At 42.1% G+C, this 21,309-nt stretch overlaps 1 protein-coding gene across 1 annotated transcript; it reads right to left on the minus strand.

The window, feature by feature from the left end:
- Positions 1 to 1,717: 1,717 nt before the first annotated feature.
- NRL (neural retina leucine zipper) lies at positions 1,718 to 21,100 on the minus strand. The gene is made up of 2 exons (XM_066601985.1): positions 20,669 to 21,100; positions 1,718 to 2,095 (listed from the first exon to the last, which is right to left on the minus strand). The coding sequence occupies exons 1-2, from the start codon at positions 21,098 to 21,100 to the stop codon at positions 1,718 to 1,720; spliced, it is 810 nt and encodes a 269-aa protein (XP_066458082.1).
- Positions 21,101 to 21,309: the final 209 nt, after the last annotated feature.

Here is a 21,309-nt window from a genome sequence, read left to right on the forward strand (position 1 = left end):
GGGATTATGCACACATATTTATATATACCATCCCAATTTGATTGTAATTGAAATTAGACCAGTAAGCATATGTGTTTGGTAGGGTTGTGTCTACCTGGCACAAAGCCAGCTTGATTTGGATGAGTATATTCTGCAAAAAACAGATGCTCTTGGGTGTTTGAATGTGCCTCCTCAGCTCACTGTCAATGGGTGATGTCAGCTTTCCTCAAAGCCATTGACAATGAGTAGTGAAGATTGCTCACATCACAGATTCTAAGCTCTGGGAGCTGATAGGGGATGTGTACAAAAAAAAAAAGAGGTGTGATAAAGTCAGTGGGGACGTAGTTGCATAACTATGTAGCCAGACCTGTGATCAGAGGACATCAGAGGTCCTCCTTAAGCTGATCATAGATAGACATGCACGTCACCAGCACTGATGGGAGGGGTAAGACATGCCCATATTCAAAACTATCTGGACCCGCTATGTACTGTCAGTGAGACCTGATAGACCGTGAATCAAGCCAGCCATTAACCCTTTCCAATCCACTGTCTGATGTCTAAAGACATTCTGATTGAAGGCTGTACAGCTCCGATGTCGGAAGACGTTCGGCAGGGTATTCTTACTGTAGATTACTGGCTGCTCTGTTGTTGGGGGCCTCTCCAGCATGTCCCATACTGCAGTACTGGCTTTAGCCAGCAGATGGTGCCATTGTATAATGGCAGAAGGAGAAAGCCCCCTAGGAAACCCTGAATCCAAAATTGGATTGCAAAGGGTTAAAATCCGAATTGAGCCATTGATGGCTAGCCAATCTCAACATCACATTATATGGAAAAATAATGGCTATGACACCGCAATAAACTGGTAACAAGTGATTCTGCTGTAAAAACTCTGTACGTTTTATTTCTCTATGTTTAAATATATATTTTTTCCTTTTATTTTTTTTCGAATACAAAATAATAATAATATGTGAAGAAAAAAAAAACAATTCTTAAAACTGTTCACAACACACAGCCAGATCTGTCTAGTAACACACTAGCCTTGCCCGTTATGTGCAGGGAGAGGAGATGCAAAATGTTGCATTTTATTGAAACTCACAATCACACACATAAAAAAATGCAATAATTTAATGTTTCCATCAAATAAAACCAGAAATTTTCTTCCGCTCCCTTGCATGGGGGTGAATATGATAGAAAATGAAAAGAAGAGAGCCCCTGAACAGGACAGGCTCAGCCGGTCCATCATCACTCAAAGTGCACATACATGCTAGTTAGCTGCAGGTGGTGGTCTCATTAGAAGAATATGTTCTGGTTGCTTTTTTTTCCAGGGGGAGGTGAGAGAAAAATTACTTTTTTGTTGAAAAGTGCAGACTACAGTCAGAAAGCTTGAGATATATAGCTGTTTAACTGGAATCAGTGGCAGTGATCCCAGTAAAGTCAAGGACAAGCTCTCCATCAATAGGAAGCATTAGGGGGTGGACTATTACAACCAATGGCATTGGTATTTTCAAGAAGTATTGAAGGGCACCTCATGTATGAGCTCTGGGAATGAATAAATATGTTAGACCGAATCCAGAAAAATTATGCTTTTCTACTCATAGAAATGGCAGTGAAAAGTTCTAGAGTGTTTGCGTTGCACATTAGGGGCATTGCATCATAGATATCTTATGTAAAGAATCGGGTCAGTCTCCTGCATGATGTAACGCCTTTTCAAGTTGGGTTCAGTCTCTTGATTTGACCATCACAGGAAGAGCTCAGCTCCAGGCCCTGTGTCACCCCCTGCACCCAACACATCGGGCCCAGTTCCCCCTCCTGTGGCATTCAGCAGTTTCTCATATCGTGCTCTCCAACCATCCCTCTCTCTCGTCACACGAGCCACCTCCTGCTGCAATTGTTGAAGTTGACGAGAGAGCTGACACTTCTCTGTCTCCAGGACATGGCGTTGCTGCACCCGCTTGTACCGGCAGGACTGGGCATAACCTCGGTTCTTCAATGTGCGCCTGCGTTGCTTTAGTCGCAAAGCCTCTTCTTTACTGAAACCTCTGAGTTGACGGTTCAACTCTCGAACAGACATTCCTACCAATTGCTCATCAGAAAAACGTTCAGACAGGGGAGATAGCTGTGGGATGAGAAGACAATATTAGAATAGTAATGGAAATATGGTTGTTTTTATCTAAAATCCACCACACAAAAAGAGAAAGAAAGGATTATCTGTGATTGAGCATTTTTCTAGTCACGGACACAACACAGAACACATGAAAGTTACAATATTAAAAGGCAATTTCATATTTCTACATCACAGGAGAATTTGGGAGTACAAATTTATTACTACCATTGACACTCTCCAGAACGGAATGAATATTGGACAGGGCAAGAATATGAAAAATCTATAGCACAGATAACACGCTGGCCTGGTGTCCCCCTAACACCAATTTAGAAACCATAAAACTTTCACCTCCCTTATCAGCGGACTATTTACGTATTTACTCCCCTACCCATCTTGCTCTGGTATTATTTTAAGTGCAAATTGATCACACCTGATCTGTGGCTGTTTATATGTATGTAAAAATGCATGTTGCTTCAGATCTACTCCATAAGCCTGAGGAAGAACCCTGCATAGGTTTGAAAGCTCACATTAACATCATGTATTTTTGTTAGCCAATAAAAGCTATCATATCTACAAGATTACTTGGTTTCTCTTACTGAGAACAATCAGATTTTTATCTAAAATCTCTTATGTCTGATTGTATTTCACTTTTTTTTTAAAAAGTGGTAAAATATTGTTTATAGAGTTAACAGATATTTTTCAATGCTAAATCTGTCCAAACATGATTAATGCTGACGGATCTTGCTGATATAGAATTCATCAACCATCTAATATGTGTCAGGCTTCACATCTAGTCCTCGGTGGAAACATGACTCAGGTGTGTTAAATTTAAACATGTATGATCAATTTTCCTGCAGGGCAATCTGCCACTGCCAGAGCTGCTGTCTCTTTCTGCCTACTGAAATCACCATACACCCGGCTGAGCGTGCACATTTATGTGAAGGATGATAAAGACAGTTGTCAGCAAAAGGGGAGTTTGGCTGGCAGCTATCTTATGTGTATGGTCACCACCTAGGCTGTATTTAGAAGACCTAGATTCATGTGTGAGTACCGTCTGATAGCAATATAGAAGGAGCTGGCACGTGAAAATAACACATTTATTTCAACATGCTTTTTACATGCGCATATTTTCTCTTGGTCCAAGTTAGAAAAATAGCAGCATGTTCTATTTTTGGGTGATTCTGTTCAAGAATTGCCCATTAGTTCCTCTTAGACGAAAAAAAATCACATAGCACCCGTATGTACTTTATTTTTTGGACTATAAGATGCACCTGACTGTAGGATGCAGCCAGGCTTTAAACAACAGAAGATAGGAAAACATCTGTTATACTAATCTTATCCAGAGTAGTGTCATGTTTTTTTTGGTGATGTAGGGTAGAGAGGGGGTTAATATATTTAGTTATAATAGTATTATAATCTGAAATAATAAAGAAGATCAGAGGGACATAATTGAACACCTGTCTAAATGAGCCCTATGTAGTTCTCCAGCACTAATGAAGTGTCCACATGGATTTTCTCTTTGGATGGCAATCCTATTTTTTTAGTCAGAAGTTCTAATAAATGCTTGTTTTTAAACTTCCATGCCGCTGGATTATCACATCCAAGTATGTATCTTCCTGCACACTTGTAAATTCACTCGTACCATCTCTGTGCACTGAGAGTTCACAGTGAGACTGGACACCTGCATTCCTGACATATTGTAGCAGTGATATCCTGTCCACTCGTTCTCCATTCACTTACACATCATCTCTCAGTACTTAACCCCCTCCTCAGTAATGCTTCAACTCCAATAACTGCACATTATAAAATAGCAAGGCTTCCTCCCATGACGTACGTATATGCTCTGTCTATAATTTCAGCCTCACTGTTCCAGATTGCCTGTGTGCTGGGGATGGAGACAGGATTCAGCAGACTGAGTGAGAAAAGAGAGGGATAATAAGAAAGATGGTGAGAAATGTTTAGCCTAGGATCAGTCCCTCAAGGGTTATTAAAAGTGAAAGCTCAGCTTGCTGCTGGGGTCTAGGATGTTATCACTACTCTGTGCTTAGCTGGACATGAACAGGCAGGGAAGGGGGGAGACCATGTAGTCTATGAGTTGCAGGGACACTTTAGGCAGATTAATTTTTGTTAAAAAAAAATGCATCCTATGGTTAGAAAAATACAATAAATGTGACCAATCCTCCCAATTAGGCTCCATTCACATATTTTGGTTAGTATGTCAATCAGGATCATCATTTGTAAGCCAAGGCCAGGAGAGGAGCATAAACAGTGAAAACGTATAAGACCGTTTTTAGACGACCATTTTATTAACCCATATTTGGTCTGTATTTTGGGGACACGAAGGCCCTATAACACACAACAATTATCATTAAAACAGCTGCACAACTGAACGAACTGATAACATTTTTATTTCCTTCGTTAGCTAAAGTAAACTCAGAATGAGTTGCATGCTCAGGTGGGCGTGTGTTTATGCAAGGGATGATCTGGCCAACAGGATTCCATTGTCTTCTCCCAACATGAATAAACAATATACTCATTATGTATGCAAGGCAAACACAATGAGTACATTGTTTACTTCCCTCAAGTTGGCAAGCCGCTCAAAAGACTGAACGAATTCCATTCACATGGAATGTCTTTTGAGCGGCTTGACGATGGTTTTTATGCCAGCTAAAAACCAGCCACAAATGACAAGTGAACAAATAGTGCACGACTGCCTCCGTTTACATGTAATAATTATCACTCACTTTCGGACGTTTAAACAAATATTGAGCGATAATTGTTGCTTGTAAAAGGGCCTTAATACATAGCTAATGTAAATCTATATGTCTATGTACATGGGTGTATTTTGCACGGTGAATGTTTTAAAAATACAGCATGCGCTACTTTTGTCCGTATTGAAAAAAATGGAAAAACCCATCAATTATATTATAAGGAAAGTGATTAAAATACACATGCAACTGTATGTTATCAGTAGTGACAGCAAATACGGTGGCAAGTAGAGATCAAATACTAATGACAGTTGCAATATTATCTGTAAGATGTCTGTATTATGGATGTGTTACAATATGCTAATGTGAAACTGGCCTGAAGGGGAATTCACATGCAGCAGATATGCCGCAGAAATTTCTGCGCAAATCAATCAGTTTGTTCATCTGAATCAGCTACAAGCATGTTGATTTCTGCAAACCACATTCAGATGGATGAGATACATCCATCTGGGTAAAAATTCTGCAACAAACCTGTCATATGTGACTATATGCTTAAAGAGAGTTTTGTACCTCTTCCGTGTTTTGGATCGGATCCTGGTTTTTAACTTACAAATAGTGGTACAAAATACTCACCAAAATACACAAGTATGAATGAGGCTAAAAACACAAGAACTCGCCTCTTTGTCACCTTTATGCCGATGACACACAAGTGTATTCTGGACACATTTATGTGTTAGTTTCCGGACCCAAACATCAAGCAGCACAGATTCCTATGATGGTCTGAGTTCAGGTCAGGATATCTGCAGTCAGAACTAAATGCGTCTGGAATACACTTGTATACCACCGACCTTAGAAACATAACATTGGAATTACACATTATATCTAATAATAATAATCTTTATTGATATAGCGCCAATATATATACATATTCCTATATATATATAATGCAACACAATACAGTAATACATCATTCATGCCAACAACATTTCAGTTACTAAATTCAATAAAAATGTTTTACATCTTGTTTTAGAGTTTTTAGATTGAAGAATGATGTATGACCCTCAAGAATAAAATTAATATTCGGAAACCCCAAGATGATTTAGAAAAATGCAAATGATATTGTAATAGAAAATTTAACTGTGACCCCCTGCAATCGGACAGATCTTTGGAAGATCTTATAAAGGGCTGATGCCTAGGACCGTGTTTTCACCGCATATGACACGTGTGTTGCGTGGACGTGTGATATGCAGGGGAGGGCGCCAATAAAAGTCAACGGACTTTCATTGATCCATGCACACCGGCTGCGTATCGATACGCAAGAGAAATAAATCGCACCATGCTCTATTTCTCTGTGTGCGTACGTACGCAGCGTGAGCCCCATACCCTTATATGGGCTGCACATGATATGCGGTCCAGACACAATACATTGTTCAGAGCAGGGAATTAAAAAAATTAAAATAAAAAAACACACTGTGCATGTACGTGTGATTCGCGAGCATGCGCAATGCCATACGCAGCCATACGCGGTCTCTGCTGTTTCTCTGCTGGGGTCCCGCAGCGTTTTACGCATACAGCAGTGGGCATGCGCTCAAGTGCTTCCTTTATGCAGTCTTATTTTCTGGCAAAAACTCCAAACAAATCCTATGCTTTTGGGATGATACCGGCGTATTTTTACAGGCATTTTTTAGTCACACATCTGCTTTTTTCTTTGCCCCTTTTTTTACTATACAGAAGCTATGGAGAAGTGGCAGAAAAAAACAGACCAGGACAATGCTGCAATTTGCAAAAAATATATCAAAAGTGGGGAAAATGGCACTAAAAATGCAGTGTTTGAAAGATGTTTCATTTTTTCCTATTTACTTACAGCAAACATGTGGACACAGTGCTTTTTGCAACTGCATCAAAATGGAAAATAACAGGGTGTTTTTGCATTTGTGTAAGACCAGCGTGACATCAGCAATCCCATATAGTTTCTGAAGAAAAATGGCCATTTCTTTTTTAAAATCATTGTACAGGTTGAGAAAAACATTTCTGTTTTCTTCTAGAAATAGCACCACCCTTGGCCATAGGTTATGTGTGGTACTGCACAAAAGCTCCATTGAAGTCACTAGAGCTGAGCTGCAATACCCAACACAGCTTGCAGACAGCTGCAGTGCTGTTTTTGGAAGAAAGTTACCTTGTGTTTGTAAAGGCCCATTTAAACACAACGATTATCGCTCAAAATTCGCTCAAAAGCCATCTTTTGAGTGATAATCATTGTGTCTAACTGCACTGACATCGTGCAGTTTTTGTTAAGCCGTCCCTGATTGTTTTCTTTCAGCATGCTAAAGGACAACGATAAGCCTTATCAGGGATTTACAGCGGTATACAGCTGATACTATTGTTTCAGCTGTATCCCACTCCCTGAACACAGGCAGAGTATAAAGAACACAGCGGTCCAACTGTGTTCTTCATATTCCGCACGAAGCGCATAGCTGTATACCAGCTAAACGCTCTGTGAACAGCCGTGGTAAGAAGAACACAGCGGTCCAGCTGTGTTCTGCATACCCTGCTCGGAGCGCTCGGCTGTATAACAGCCGGGCGCTCCGAGCATAGAACAGCTAGATGCAGAAGACAAGCGGCCCGGCTTGTCTTCTGTGAACCCCGCTCAGAGGTAAACCCCGCTCAGAGCACAAAGTGATCGCTCAACGTTTGAGCGATCACCCTGCGCTGTAAAGGCACACCACGATTATCACTCAAAAGTGATAATAATAATAATCTCTATTTGTATAACGCCAACTTATTCTGCAGCGCTTTGACATCTTTTGAGCAATAATCATTGTGTATAAACCAGGCTTAACCCTGTTGAAGACATTTAAATGTTTTGGAAATTATATAATACTTTAATAGCTTATTAAATTACCACTTTCTTCAATTCTCATCAATAATTTTAGTTAGAGCGTATTTCAAGAATCTCCAATCCAGCCAAAAAATCTCTTTGGAAATCAAGATGCAAAGTTTTCCTTCCCAAAACACTTTAAAACAATAATCATAAATGTTGAGCCCCAATAAACTTACATAAAAGAGGCACTCTCTATTTTTCTGCAAATTATGGTAATATTCCTAGAACATATGCCCGCTCAGATAGCGCAGTTTTCATCGTTGTGCTGACATCTAGTGGCCAAACAAATTTTACTGCAGACTCTGGACCAGAGAATCATATCCTTTTACAGTGTAGTTAAAGGGTTTATCCAGTTGTAAACTATTGATTGCCTATCCTCAGGATAAGTCATCAATAGTAGATTGTCAGGAGTCCATCCTCTGGGAACCCCTGCCAATCAGCTGTTTGCCAGGCTGGCATGCTTGTGCACTGAGCTGATTTCTGCAGTAAGTAGGCAGTTCTCTTCTTACTGTAGTGGCCAGGCTTGGTATTGCAAGCAAAGTTCCCAAATTTAGCCTGCAATACCAATCCCCACCACTACAGGAAAAACTGAGCTGTCTGCTTCTTACAGAATACAGTTCAGCATGGGAGCGTTCTAGCCTAATGAACATCAGATTAGCAGGGGGCTCAGACAATGGCCTTCCACCAATCTACTATTGAAGACTTATCCTAAGGATGGGCTATCAATAGTTTACAACCAGATGACCCCTTTACATTTAACACTACCACTGCATTATCACTTAGTAGATAAAAGAAAACAGATATACAAGGTCTATTGTACTGCATCAAACAAAGCCACCCATAAATGCAAGATTAGAAATCAGTAATGGGATAACATTATTACCTGTGGCTCATCCACTTTCAGGAATAGTACCAATATAGCGCTAGGCAGAAGCAGGTAATCTCATGCACTTATTACAGAAATTGCTCCTGCTTATTAACCCCTTAGCAACGTCCACCATAAATGTACGCTAGACGTGGGCAGGTAAAATATGGTGCAGTCTCAGGAGCTGAGTCCTCGCCATATAAAGCTGGTGCTAGCTATGTTATACAGCAGCCCGGATTGGAGACAAATCCAATCTCATCAGTTTAAACCCTAATATGCCACAGTTAACAGCTAGCACAGCATCTGAGTGGTTAGCAGAGGGGGTAATTGGGCTCTTTTTGTCTCCCAATTGCCCATCCTCGACAATGCAATTGCCAAAGAGTTGTCGTGGCAGCCAGGGTCCTAGTGAATAGTGATGAGCAATTAGTTGAATAATAGGGTCAGGATTGGGCCAGTTTCATCAAATCAATTGGGGCAGTCAATTCCAACTCCCATTAAAGTCAATGAGGCCAAAAATTGGTTTCACTAATTTGCATTTCATAAGATCCCTAATGTAGCCAAAGTTCCCCAAATTGCATGGGAATGCAGATACACATCCAGGGAACACTGTGCTCCTCACCAAAATTGGTAAAACTACTGTACAGTGGTGTGGGGTCACTCACAGCACAGGGGTGTCACTGAAAACAAAAGTAGGTCCAAATAGGGTTTCCTAGATCAAAAATTACATATAGAGCTTGTTTTAAAAGCAATGATCTAAATTTTGCAAAGGACAAATTCTACCAGGTAAACAGAAAACCCAAGCATGGTCCTTCTCCAAGGAACAGCTGTCGAGCTACCAAAAATTACACCAAGCAAGACAGCAGATGTATTGCTTGTTTTGAAAGCAATGTCATAAATTTTGCAAAGGACCCATTCTTCCAGTTGACCAGAACACCCAAGCATGGAAGCAGGAGATGGAGAACAGTAGCAGCGCCACCACAAGCACCAGCAACAGCACCTGGAGGGCAGAATGTTCTCCTCATGGAAACATGAGAGCTGTAGCTCTGTGTTTTCATATTGACATATTTTTCATTTGGGTGGGAGGGGAGGGGTAAGAAAAGGAAACGTGGCGGATGCAGAGGAAGGAAAGCAGCACCACCAGCAACGGGCTGAAAAAACTGTGCCACAACTCCGTTAGACTTCCATATAAATAAATGCCAAATTATAAATGATCTTAAGGAAGGAATTGATGGGAAACTGATCAAATTTGCAAATGACACAAAGCTAGGAGGGTTAGCTAACACTAGAGAAGAAAGAGAGGACTCAAAAAGATCTAGATAAGCTTAAGTAGTGAACAATGACTAACAGAATGGTATGTACCGTAACGGAGAAATGTAAAGTCTGGATAAGAAAAATAAAAAAGCACATACAGAATGGAGGGAATTGGGCCAAGCTACAGCACATGCGAAAAAGATTTGGGTATACTAATAGATCACAGACTGAACATGAGTCAACAGTGTGATGCAGCAGAAAAAAGCCAAACACAATTCTCGGATGTATTAAGTAATTATCCCCCTCTACTCAGACCTCATCTGGAATACCATGTCCAGTTCTGGGCACCTCAATTTAAAAAAGATATAGACAAACTGGAGCCAGTTCAGAGAAGAGTCACCAGGATGGTAAGTGATCTGCAAATCATGTACTATGAGGAACGGTTAAAGGATTAGGGAATGTTTAGCTTACAAAAAAGAAGGCTGAGAGGAGACTTAATAGCTGTCTATAAATATCTGAAGGGCTGTCACAGTGCAGAGGGATCAACCTTATTCTCATTTGCACAAGGAAGGACTAGAAGCAATGGAATGAAACTGAGAGGGAGGAGACACAGATTAGATATTAGAAAAAACTTTCTGACAGTGAGGGTCATCAATGAGTGGAACAGGCTACCACGGGAGGTGGTGAGTTCTCCTTCAATGGAAGTCTTCAAACAGAGGCTGGACAGACATCTGTCTAGGATGATTTAATGATACTGCACTAAGCAGGGGGCTGGACCAGATGACCCTGGAGGTCCCTTAGAAATGTACGATTCTATGATTTCACTGGTGGTGGTGCTGTTATGGCATCTTCCTGCTCATCTGCCATAAACCACAGAGCTGCGATTCATTGAGGATGCATCCCTGTGATCATGAGAAAATGTTCTGCTCAATCTGCTTAATAGTTTGTCTTGATACTGCAGCATTTTGAGGTCCATTTCCACTACTGGAATCGGATTTGCCATTTAGGCCTTGTAGAGGGATCAAGGAGGGTGGCACCCAGTAATGATCTGATGTTTTCATGTGAGTTATGCAATGATCCTTTTGCAAGCACTGCAGCATAAAAGCACTTATACACCTCAAAGTGCCCAAGGGTGATGGTCCACATTCCTTGTGGTCAGGTATAAGAGTGTCCTCAAGCTGGTCCCTCCATCCACATGCCTCTGGACTTATATCATCCCTTCCTATTTTTCCTTCTCCTGCTCTTTCCCCTCTATACTTCTCCCATAGGTGGAGAATCTTGTTGGAGGAGACGTTTACCTTTCTTCCCAAAGCCACCTGCCAATGGTGGATTGGCCAAACAGTTGGGGGATTGGTATCCCTTCCTCTTCCTCCTACTATGACAACAACACATCACTGTCCCTGAGGCTTTGCAGCATCTGTTCCAGCAGGCAGACAACAGGAATGGTAATGCTGATTAGTGCATCATCACGACTGATCATTTTGGTTGCTTCCTCAAAGCAGGCTAAAACGGCACAAACATCTTTCATCTGCAGCCATTTCACAGACGTCAAATGACCGACCTCCATACGTCTGGTAACGGCATAAACTATCTGGTACTCCGTGATTGTTCTCTACCGCTGCCTTAGCCTCTGCAACATATGCAATGTGGAAATCCACCATGTAGGCAGTGTGAATGACGTAAGTGTGATCAGTTTCCTGGCCTTTTCCAGCAGTGGATGTAAAGCTGGGTAATTGATTAGGAAGAACTACACTACCAGGTTCATCACAATGGCCATGCAAGGTACGTGTGTGAGATTGCTGAGGTGAAGGGCTGCCAGCAGGGTGGCCCCATTGTCACACATGACCTTGCTTGACTTCAAAATGTGTGGGATCAGCCATGTGTCAGTCTTGTCCTGCAGAGCCATCAACAGCTCTTTGGCCATGTGGCTGTGCTTCCCTAGACATATGGGTTGTAGGACAGCATCTTAGCATTTACTACATTTCTCTCTATATGGAGGATAGGTTTTTTCACAAATAGATATCTGTGCCGATATGGAGGGTCTTGAAAGGTGGTACGAAGAGGTGGAGGAAGATAATGAGGGGGATGAGGAGGGGACAGACAAGGATGAATGTTCTGCAAGTCTTGGGGAGACCATAAAACTTTGACCACCACATTCGGCTTTATGTCCTATCTGCAGAACATTGAACCAATGTGCTGTTAGGGATATGTAATGCCCCTGGCCATGTTTGCTGGATGTTTTCATGGTCAAATGCACCCTGCGACTGACAGCGATATGCAACGTCACAGACATGTTATCACTCACATGGCGGTGCAAGGCAGGGACGGCTTTTTGGGCAAAAAAAATGGTGGCTGAGCATCTGGTACTATGAATTAGTATGGAGCATCACATTGCAGAAGGCATCTGTGTCCAGTAGCCTGAAGGACAGCATTACCATAGGGGGTTCGAGGACTGGCTGCTGACCTGGAACATGCTGGACTATGGTGTAGATGTTAATGTCGGTGAAGGTGGTGGTGATTGTGGCAGCTCAAATTCTGCTCTCCATTTCCCACTCCTGGCTCTGTAGTCCGGTCATCAATTGTGGATCAGAGGCTTAAAGTAGGCATGTTTCTGCCCCTACACAAAACTGTCTCTCTGTGCTCATAGGCAACTGCATGAACAGGAAGGGAGATGAAGGAAGAGAGAGCTGCAGCAAAGGAAGATGGAGCAGAATGAGGTGAATTTTTTGCCTTCTGCCCTAAGTGGGCTCTACAAGGCAGCAGGTGGGGGTAGTTCATGTGACTGTTCATACACATTGTGTTGAGGTTGTTAACATTCTTGCTGTAATTTAAACACTTCCTGTAGATGTTATAGATGACCACTCTTCTGTCATTACGTGTGGTTTAAAAGAATGGCCAGGCTACACAAGCCCTGTTAGCAGACCTAGCTGTGGCCCGGATGTTGCTGCTGCAACTAATAGTAGCTGATGGTTGCGGTACTGCCCTTTTGTTTTTCTGCAACACCCTACTCACTGTCCTTTTAAAACAAACCTGCGAAATGCTATCATGATTCTCCTTGCCTCTCCATATTAGGTCAAGTATGCCATCCTCTTCCTCTTCCACTTCCACTTCCTCTTCACCGTCCTTCTCCTTCTGAGTGGACTCTATGCTGCAGTGAGCACTGGGAGCTGGCACCTTCGTTTCCACATTCCCCTGAGTACACATTGCCTGTGGAGGGCTGACCGCACACACTGACCCACCCTAATCTTCCTCTTTGGAGGAAAAGAATCGTTGGGCATCAGTGCATCCAATGTATTGGTCTTCTCCCTCCGTTGCCGTTGCTTTAGTGGGAGCTGAACGAAGTGCCAACTTGGCATTTTGCTCTACCAACACCACCACGACTACATGTCCTCGACACCTTGCTGTCTTCGTGGGTTTTTTTGTAGTCTATGCCTATGTTATATATGGCTGAGTCATGTGATGCAGGCATCCAATAAAAGTGCCGCCCATATTTAAGATGGAGGACATATCAGTTGACATCATCAAGGCTCTCTGGCTGCTGATTAGCTACACACTGACCTCTGTACAAGATACTATGGGAAATTTCATTTTCCCAAGATTTTCGTCAAGAGACAAATTGGATTACGGACATCTGATTTAATTTAGTAAAAATTGTGTCGATTTTATCGCCCCACTGATTAAGACGAGCAACACTACTAATGAAGACCCTCAGGCCTGCCATCTGAGTACTCGTATTAAACTGTGCCTGAGACAGGGAATAGTAGGAAAACGTAGCAGGCACAATATGCTGCAATACAGAAATACTACAGTGTATTGTACAAGCGATTAAGCAATTGCATGTTCAAGTCTCACCAGGGAAATAAAAAAAAAAGTTTTAAAAAAGTTTAATAATGTAAATGTAAATTTAAAAATGGTATTGCCATGTCTGTAAATATCTGATTTATTAAAATAAGACATTATTTATCTCGCACAGAGAAAGCCACTAAAGAAAAAAGACATATGTCCATTGAGTTCAGCCTATTACCCTACAATATTAATCCAGATGAAGTAAAAAAAAAACGTGAAATAGAAAACAATTTTCCTAATTTTAGGGGGAAAAAAATCCTTCTCACGCTTTATTCACACGAGCGTATATCGGCCGCCGTTTTCACGGCCAGCCAATATACACTACCATCTGATGCATTAGATTCCAATGCATCAGATCACACGGGCGATTTTCCGCCACGTAAAAGCACCTGGATAGCCTGGACAGCCAGGATAGCGCACAGGAGTGCATTTTGGCGGGGTGCTTTTATGCTGGGCAGGAAAGATAGCCCTGGAACTATCTTCCTGACCGGAATACATCGGCCGCTGCATAGACTCCTATTGGAGCCAATGACAGCGGCTGGAGAAGGGAGGTGAGAGGGAGTTTAGCAGCATGACTGATAAACATCCTCCCCCTGCTCTCCTCCTCTCCGCTCCTTGCCGGCTGTTTACAATGGGAGGGGGCAGGATGGGACGGAGCTTGCTGCTAAGCTCCCGCCCGGTCCCGTCCCCTTCCATTGCTGGCTGCTAACAAGGGGCGGAGAGGGGGCAGGAGCTTAGCACACTAGCTCCTGCCTCGTTCCGCCTCCTCCCCTTGCTGAGAGCTGGCGAGGGGGAGGGAAGCGGTTGACAGTTTAGCAGAGCTAAACTGTCTTCCCCCCCCAACGGCATTGCAGGCTCAAGATTAGATTTGTGCGCCTGTTCACACGTTTTGTACATCAACGGTGGGCGAACATAAACATGCTGAAGCCCATGTGAAAGAACACTCAACTCCAAATCTGGCAATCAGAATAACTCCTTGGAACAACGAAACTTCAGAATTAGCCCTCACATAGCTTTGTGTGTCAGAATGTGGCAACGCAAAGCAAGTTTTTTAGAGTTTTTTTTTTTTTTTTAAACATTCCAAAAATGTTGCATTTGGTCTACAGTATCACCCATAGATTAGAGTTTATGAATTGTTACTGGAGCAGTTAAACTTAACCAGTCAGGTGCACAATCACAGAGCCAGAGTCTAGTATACATTGGGTCCTGATTGCGAGAAGTAGACATTAATGCAGTCCTAAGCTCTCGCTCACGACCTGACGAGCTCAATCCCCATATGGTTCGGGTAGCTGGCTCGAGGTTGACTCAGCCTTCCATCCTTGCTGGGGGGTAATAAATAAATTATCTGAAATAAGTTGGCGCTATACAAATAACAAGTCCCTTTCCCTTTTCCCCACTTTCCATTAGTTATACCAGCAGACATTAGGCATCCCAGGATACCATCCCTGCCGCATGGCTCAATCACAAAGCCAAAATCTAGCTAACATTGGATCTCAATGTGCCCCCCCCCCCCCCCCCCCTTCTCCTTCCCTTCTGATTGCCTGTGTGAGCAAGAAGTCCCTTCCAGCTGTTCAGGTGAATTGATCACTGTATGGCTAATTAACCTATGTAAATGTATTAGAAGATTGTCTCCTGCTATAATAGTCCTAATATGTAGTCCCTCCCTTCTCCTCCTCATTGGCTGAGGGAGTGTAGAAGTTATTGTTACAACAGACCACATGATGTAGTGTAATTCTCTTAGCAGACCATTATAGGAGAGCCACAGAAATCATGTAAATAATTGCCATAATTATTTTAAAGTTAACATGTTACTTTTATTGCACAGTGAAAGCCATAAAAACGAAACCCAAAAGCCAGGGGTGGAACTGCATTTTTTTTTTCAATTCCACACCATAAATATTTTTTTTTAAGTTTTCTAATACATTACATGTTACATTAAATGGTGCTAATAAAAAATATAATTCATTGTGCAAAAAGCAAATTCTCAAACTGCTATCCTTGAGGCCGTCTCTCACGCGGGCGTATTGTCATTGACACAGCTGCGTTTTGATTAGCACACATTACTTGCTCTATCTTGGCGAGTATTACGTGTGCATGCACGCCAAGACAGTGCATGGGGATTAGTGGCACGCAGCAAGAATGCATGTCATTGCATACTTGCTGTGTACCCATGTACGAGAGATTCACATGTGGCACGCCGACGCGCACGGTCATGTGAGCCCGGCCTAAGGGGTTAGAGAAACGATTCTGGTAATAAAAATATATTGATTAATTGCTTCTAATGTTATTTCTTAGTATGATATTAAAATATCTTCAAACTGGCTCTCCACTTAGGGGATTGACCACAACACCACAAATGTATATCTGAAATATTTAATGGGGTCGTCCAGGTGACACTTTAATATTCCTATTTTCTGACCATGGTGGTGCCTTGGTGGAGGTATAAGGTATAAATATGAAGACGTAAAGGTCATAGGGCATATATCTGCAGTGAGTTTGATATTGAAGAGACAGAGTCATTGAAAGTGTTCTAGAAAATTATTGCAGAGGACTAATTGAGTTTAATTGCCTTATTAATGTAAAGATCAATTGCCATCAGTCTTTTGTGTTTGCACAGTTTAGAAGGCTGCTCTCATAGAGCTATTATCATGTCAATCTTAATCACTTTTACTTCTGCTTGTGAAGGAACTGTTCATTACCATTTTCCTGCTTGGTCAACACTTGGAAGTTAGTGATCAATATAACTGCAGGCTACACACAGTGCTCTATAACATGGGTTCTATAATCACCCTAAACACAAATTAGCAGTTAGATGCTATCCCTGTAGTCCATATCCCTTAACCCCTTGAGTGGCGGGTTTCCTACCACCCTGTCGTGCCCACCAGGGCAGGTTTTTTAAAATGGTCTAATCATTGAATTTCAACTAATTTTGCAGTTGCGTCTCAAGAGCCATAACTTTTTCATTTTTCCATTGACATGGCCATATAAGGGCTTGTTTTTTGCGGGACAATATGTGATTTTTTAAACAGGGGGGAGGAAAAAAAGAAATGGGGAAAAAAGAAAAAAAGGGGCCATGTCATTAAGGGGTTAAATAATGTATTAACTTCCTTCTCTGGGTCATTACGACGCATGGATACCACATGTGTGATTGTATTTTTGATTTTTTTACAAAGTAAAGGGAGACAAGTGTTTTTATAATTTTTTTTATAATTTTTTAATTTTTTTTTTTTTTTTTTGTCCCTTTAGGGGACTTCCACAGGAACTCATCAGGACCCCCTGATCACATTCCGGGGGTCCGATGGTGACAGCCCTTTACATGCTGCAGTGACAGCCCTTTACATGCTGCAGTCACATAGACTGCAGCATGTAAAGGGTTAACACAGCAGAGATCGGAGGTTTTCTCTGATCTCTGCTGTAAGAGCTAGTACCTAGCTGTCCTCTGACAGCCAAGCACCAAGCTCTCCCTGCCACAGAGACCATCGGCTGGCTTCTGACAAGCCGATGGTCTCTATGGCAACCTGTAAACAAACCAGTGCAGGAGATTGCCGGCATATCGGCAATATGTTCTGCTGGTTTTTTAAAGCCCTTGCTTTGTTCTCTGTGGGTCTGTGCAGGCAGAGCACACTGTCACAGCTTGTGGCATTGTGCTCTGCAGCTCCCATAGTGATACATAGCCCGGAAATCTTCCGGGCTATGTTGCTATGAGTAGTGGAGCTCGTCCCGGAAAATTTCCGGGCGTGCCACTCAAGGGGTTAAAGGTACCTTAAGAGCTGCGACATTTTGCACAAATTAAGCACTAATATGTCCATTTACATGTTTATTATCAGGGTATTGCTGATAACTACTCTAGTGCTTGTAATGGTAATTAGTCCATATACTGTACATGCTAAGGTTGTTCAATATCAACCAATAGGAATATTGTGAATGCAGTGGAAAATCTATCTCTAATATTAAGGCCCCCTGTCCCCTGCAGTGATTTCACCGGCAGTAAACCACCAGCGAACCACGCCGGTTGACGCTTCCCATAGCATTGCTATGGAAAGCACCAGCACCTGTCCACGAGCGGAGAATCATTGCGATTCTCCGCTCACGGCAGGCAATTCGCAGCATGCTGCGAATTGCCCCAATTCTCCGCGGTCAGCCTATCTATTAGATAGGGCTGACCGTCGGAGATTCGGCGGCTTCTGCTCCCGGATGGCAGCTCCCGCAGCAGAGCTTTGCCGGCGGATACAGCATCGCCCGTGGACAGCCGGCCTAAAGAGAACTGCTTTCAAAGCACGACCGCCAGGGCAATGAGCTGATCATCCCGACTCCTGGCACCCTGGGCAAACAGCTGATTTTGGTAGGTGGTGCTGAAGCCAAGCAGACATTACCACTGCAGGGCATATGTAGTATTACTTGGCAGCTATTCAGATATAAATGGAAGGGTTTCTAAGTGATGCCATCCTGGAGGACCTCAAGGAAAATATCTGCTTAATTCCATATCAGCATGGGTTTGTGAGAGATCACTCCTGTCAAACCAACCTGATCAGCTTCTGAGGAGGTAAGTACTAGACTGGACCGGGGAGAGTCACTGGATCTTGTGCATATGGACTTTTCCAAAGTGTTTGATACTGTGCCGCATAAAAGGTTGGTATATAAGATGAGAATGGTTGGTCTGGGTGAGAATGTATGTAAGTGGGTAAGTAACTGGCTCAGTGATAGAAAGCAGAGGGGGGGGGGTTATTAATGGTACATACTCTGATTGGGTCACCATTACTAGAGGGGTACCACAGGGGTCGGTTTTGGGACCTCTTCTTTTTAATATATTTATTAAGTAGATAAGGATTGTGCAGTAAAATAGCAATATTTGCAGATGACATAAAACTAACTAAAGAAATAAACACAAGAGAGAACATAAGGAGATTACAAGAAGACCTGGATAAGTTGGGGCAGAAAAGTGGCAAATGAGATTTAACAATGACAAATACAAGGTCATGGGCAGAGGAAATACATGTCACCATTACACACTAAATGGGAAACCACTGGGGAACACTGACACGGAAAAGGACTTGGGGGTTTTAGTTAACTGCAAGCTTAACTGGAGCAACCAGTGTCAGGCAGCTGCTGCCAAGGCTAATAGGATCATGGGGTGCATCAAAAGAGGTCTAGGGGAGCATGACAAGAATATTGTTCTTCCTCTCTACAAGTCACTGGTCAGACCACGCATAGAATATTGCGTAGTTTTGAGCACCGATACTCAGGAAGGATATATCAGAGCTTGAGCGGGTACAAAGGTGGGCAACTAAAGTAATTAATGGAATGGGCAGACTACAATGTCCAGAGAGGTGATCAAAATTGGGATTATTTAGTTTCGGGAAAAAAAACGACTGAGGGGTGACCTAATAACTATGTATAAATATACCAGGGGACAATACAGAGATCTCTACCATGACCTATTTATACCCAGGACTGTGACTATAACAAGGGGGCATCCTCTATGTCTAGAGGAAAGTAGGTTTCTACACCAACATAGAAGGGGTTCTTTTCTGTAAGAGCAGTGAGACTATGGAACTCTATGCCTGTGGACGTAGTGATGGTGAATTCGATGAAAGAGTTCAAGAGAGGCCTGGACGTCTTTATTGAGCGATACAATATTATATGTTATAATCATTAATAACTTCAAAAGGGTTGTTGATCCAGAGATTATTCCGACTGCCAGATTAAAGTCAGGAAGGATTTATTTTTTCCCTTAAATGGGGAAAACTGGCTTCTACCTCATTGGGGTTGTTTTTCCTTCCTCTGGATCAACATTGCGGGTTAATAGACTGAACTGGATGGACATATGTCTTTTTTTGGCCTTACATACTATGATAATGCAAGTATGACTCAACTCCAGTACAATGGAGCAGATTGCACACAGCGTCTCTCCATTCTGGTTCATAGCAGAGGACCACACTTTTGATGTCCAAATACCCTAATATATGTCTTCCTGAGACAACCCATTTAAGAAAAAAGGGGCTTTTGAATGGGATTGCACATAGTTAGAAAAGCATGGCAGCTTCCAGTAATGTCTTCTACTGTATATGTTCACAAGTTAGTTTCTAGTATTGTAACTAAGCTCCACTGAAGTGAATGGGACTTAAAGGCAATAAGACACACAAAACTTATGGACAAGTGTGATGCTGTTTCTGGAATTAAGCAGCTATTTTCTTTGACTACAACTCGCTGCAATGACATAGCACATCAATGGGCAACACAGTAATGCAGTTTATGTAATCTGATTTACAAATAAATACCACAATTTTGAAATACTGACATAGTGGAAGTTAAATGGATTTTCTGAGATTAAAAAAAAAATTCTGAAAATTATAAAAAAAAAAAAAAAAATAACTGACAGATGAAATTTTCATGTCCAGTTCCATATTAACATACAGGTATGGTCAATTGTTATTTAATGATTGCTCACGTTGCTTTAGGAAGTCTTCCTGTTCTGTGCTAATTTAAATATAAATTCTTAGATAATATAAAATATTCCTAAATATTGCATTTTCTTGAATAATGTAGGCCACATATCCTAATATATGAGCTGCAGAGCTGGAACTACTGTATTTCTAATGCACTTTTCGGCACCCCCCTAACAAGTGAGTGATATTGCTGTAACTGTGTGTTCTCTCATTACTATTGTGTCTGCACACATTCCTTCCTTCTGTTTACTCAATGTCTTTATCTTTATCTCCTGTCAATCTCTTAATATTAGCTGATTAAGTGATCAGTGACATGTCCGGCTTTATAGCTATAACTGTACTGACAAATCCTGTCACATAGAGTAGCAGCACAGGGTGTCACACACATATGTCCTCACATGCTGGATAATCACTCAGGAGGGACACTGTGCAATAACTTTATGGGCTCTGGGTGTATTGTGGAATATTACAAATTTACTTATTCTAAAAAGGATTGATAAAACAAGGGAAATGCCATAAAATGTGACAATAAAAAAAATGTTCAGCAAGTGAAGAAGTGACACAATTTAACCAAAATGTCCATCTCACCTGGTGCTGCTGTGCATTCATATCTTCTGGACTCAGCAAGTAACCAGTAGCGTGAGTGTTGTGGGGGTGCTGCCCCCCAGTCCTGTATCCCCCCTCCATTCCTTGTAGAGATGGCGCTCCACCACCCATCAACACCTCTACAGCATCCTCCGGAGTCAGTGGTAGTCCTTCCCCACCCATCTGCTGCTGCAGTGCTGCCATCCAATAAAGTTCTTCTAGACTAGGACGAGGTGGTCCAGCCGGTTCAGGGGGGTCACTGAATGTTGGCGATGGTGGTACACTGCTGCATGGAGTAGAGCCCAGAGATGGAGGTGGGGCCAGACGGTTGGTCCGTGGTTCAGGAGGCTCTCTCTTTACCTCAAACTTCATTAGGTCAAAGTCATTGAGGTATTCAAGAGCCAATGGAGTACTGGGAAGATCGGAGAGCGCCATCTGTGAAAAAAGCAAATTCAGAAACATTGGATTGAGGTAACAGTACTAATTCAGAAGATATGTTGTATTAGGGCAATTATCATGCAAAGATAATTTAACGGGAGGAAAACAAAGAAAAATGTCCCTTTTATTTTCACTTATTTTCCTTATTTGCCATGTGTGAATCTGGCCTGATAAGGTTTAAATATACATATAATAGACCAAAAATA

This window comes from Eleutherodactylus coqui, chromosome 5 (genome assembly GCF_035609145.1).
Source record: "Eleutherodactylus coqui strain aEleCoq1 chromosome 5, aEleCoq1.hap1, whole genome shotgun sequence".
NCBI classification, from domain to species: Eukaryota; Metazoa; Chordata; class Amphibia; order Anura; family Eleutherodactylidae; genus Eleutherodactylus; species Eleutherodactylus coqui.

Bases quoted from the DNA above. Each gene is read 5' to 3' on its own strand.
- NRL (XM_066601985.1), bottom strand. From the start codon at position 21,100: ATGGCGCTCTCCGATCTTCCCAGTACTCCATTGGCTCTTGAATACCTC. The intron at 2,096-20,668 runs GTGAGATGGACA...CTCATCCCACAG, and splicing joins TGAATGCACAGCAGCACCAG to CTATCTCCCCTGTCTGAACG.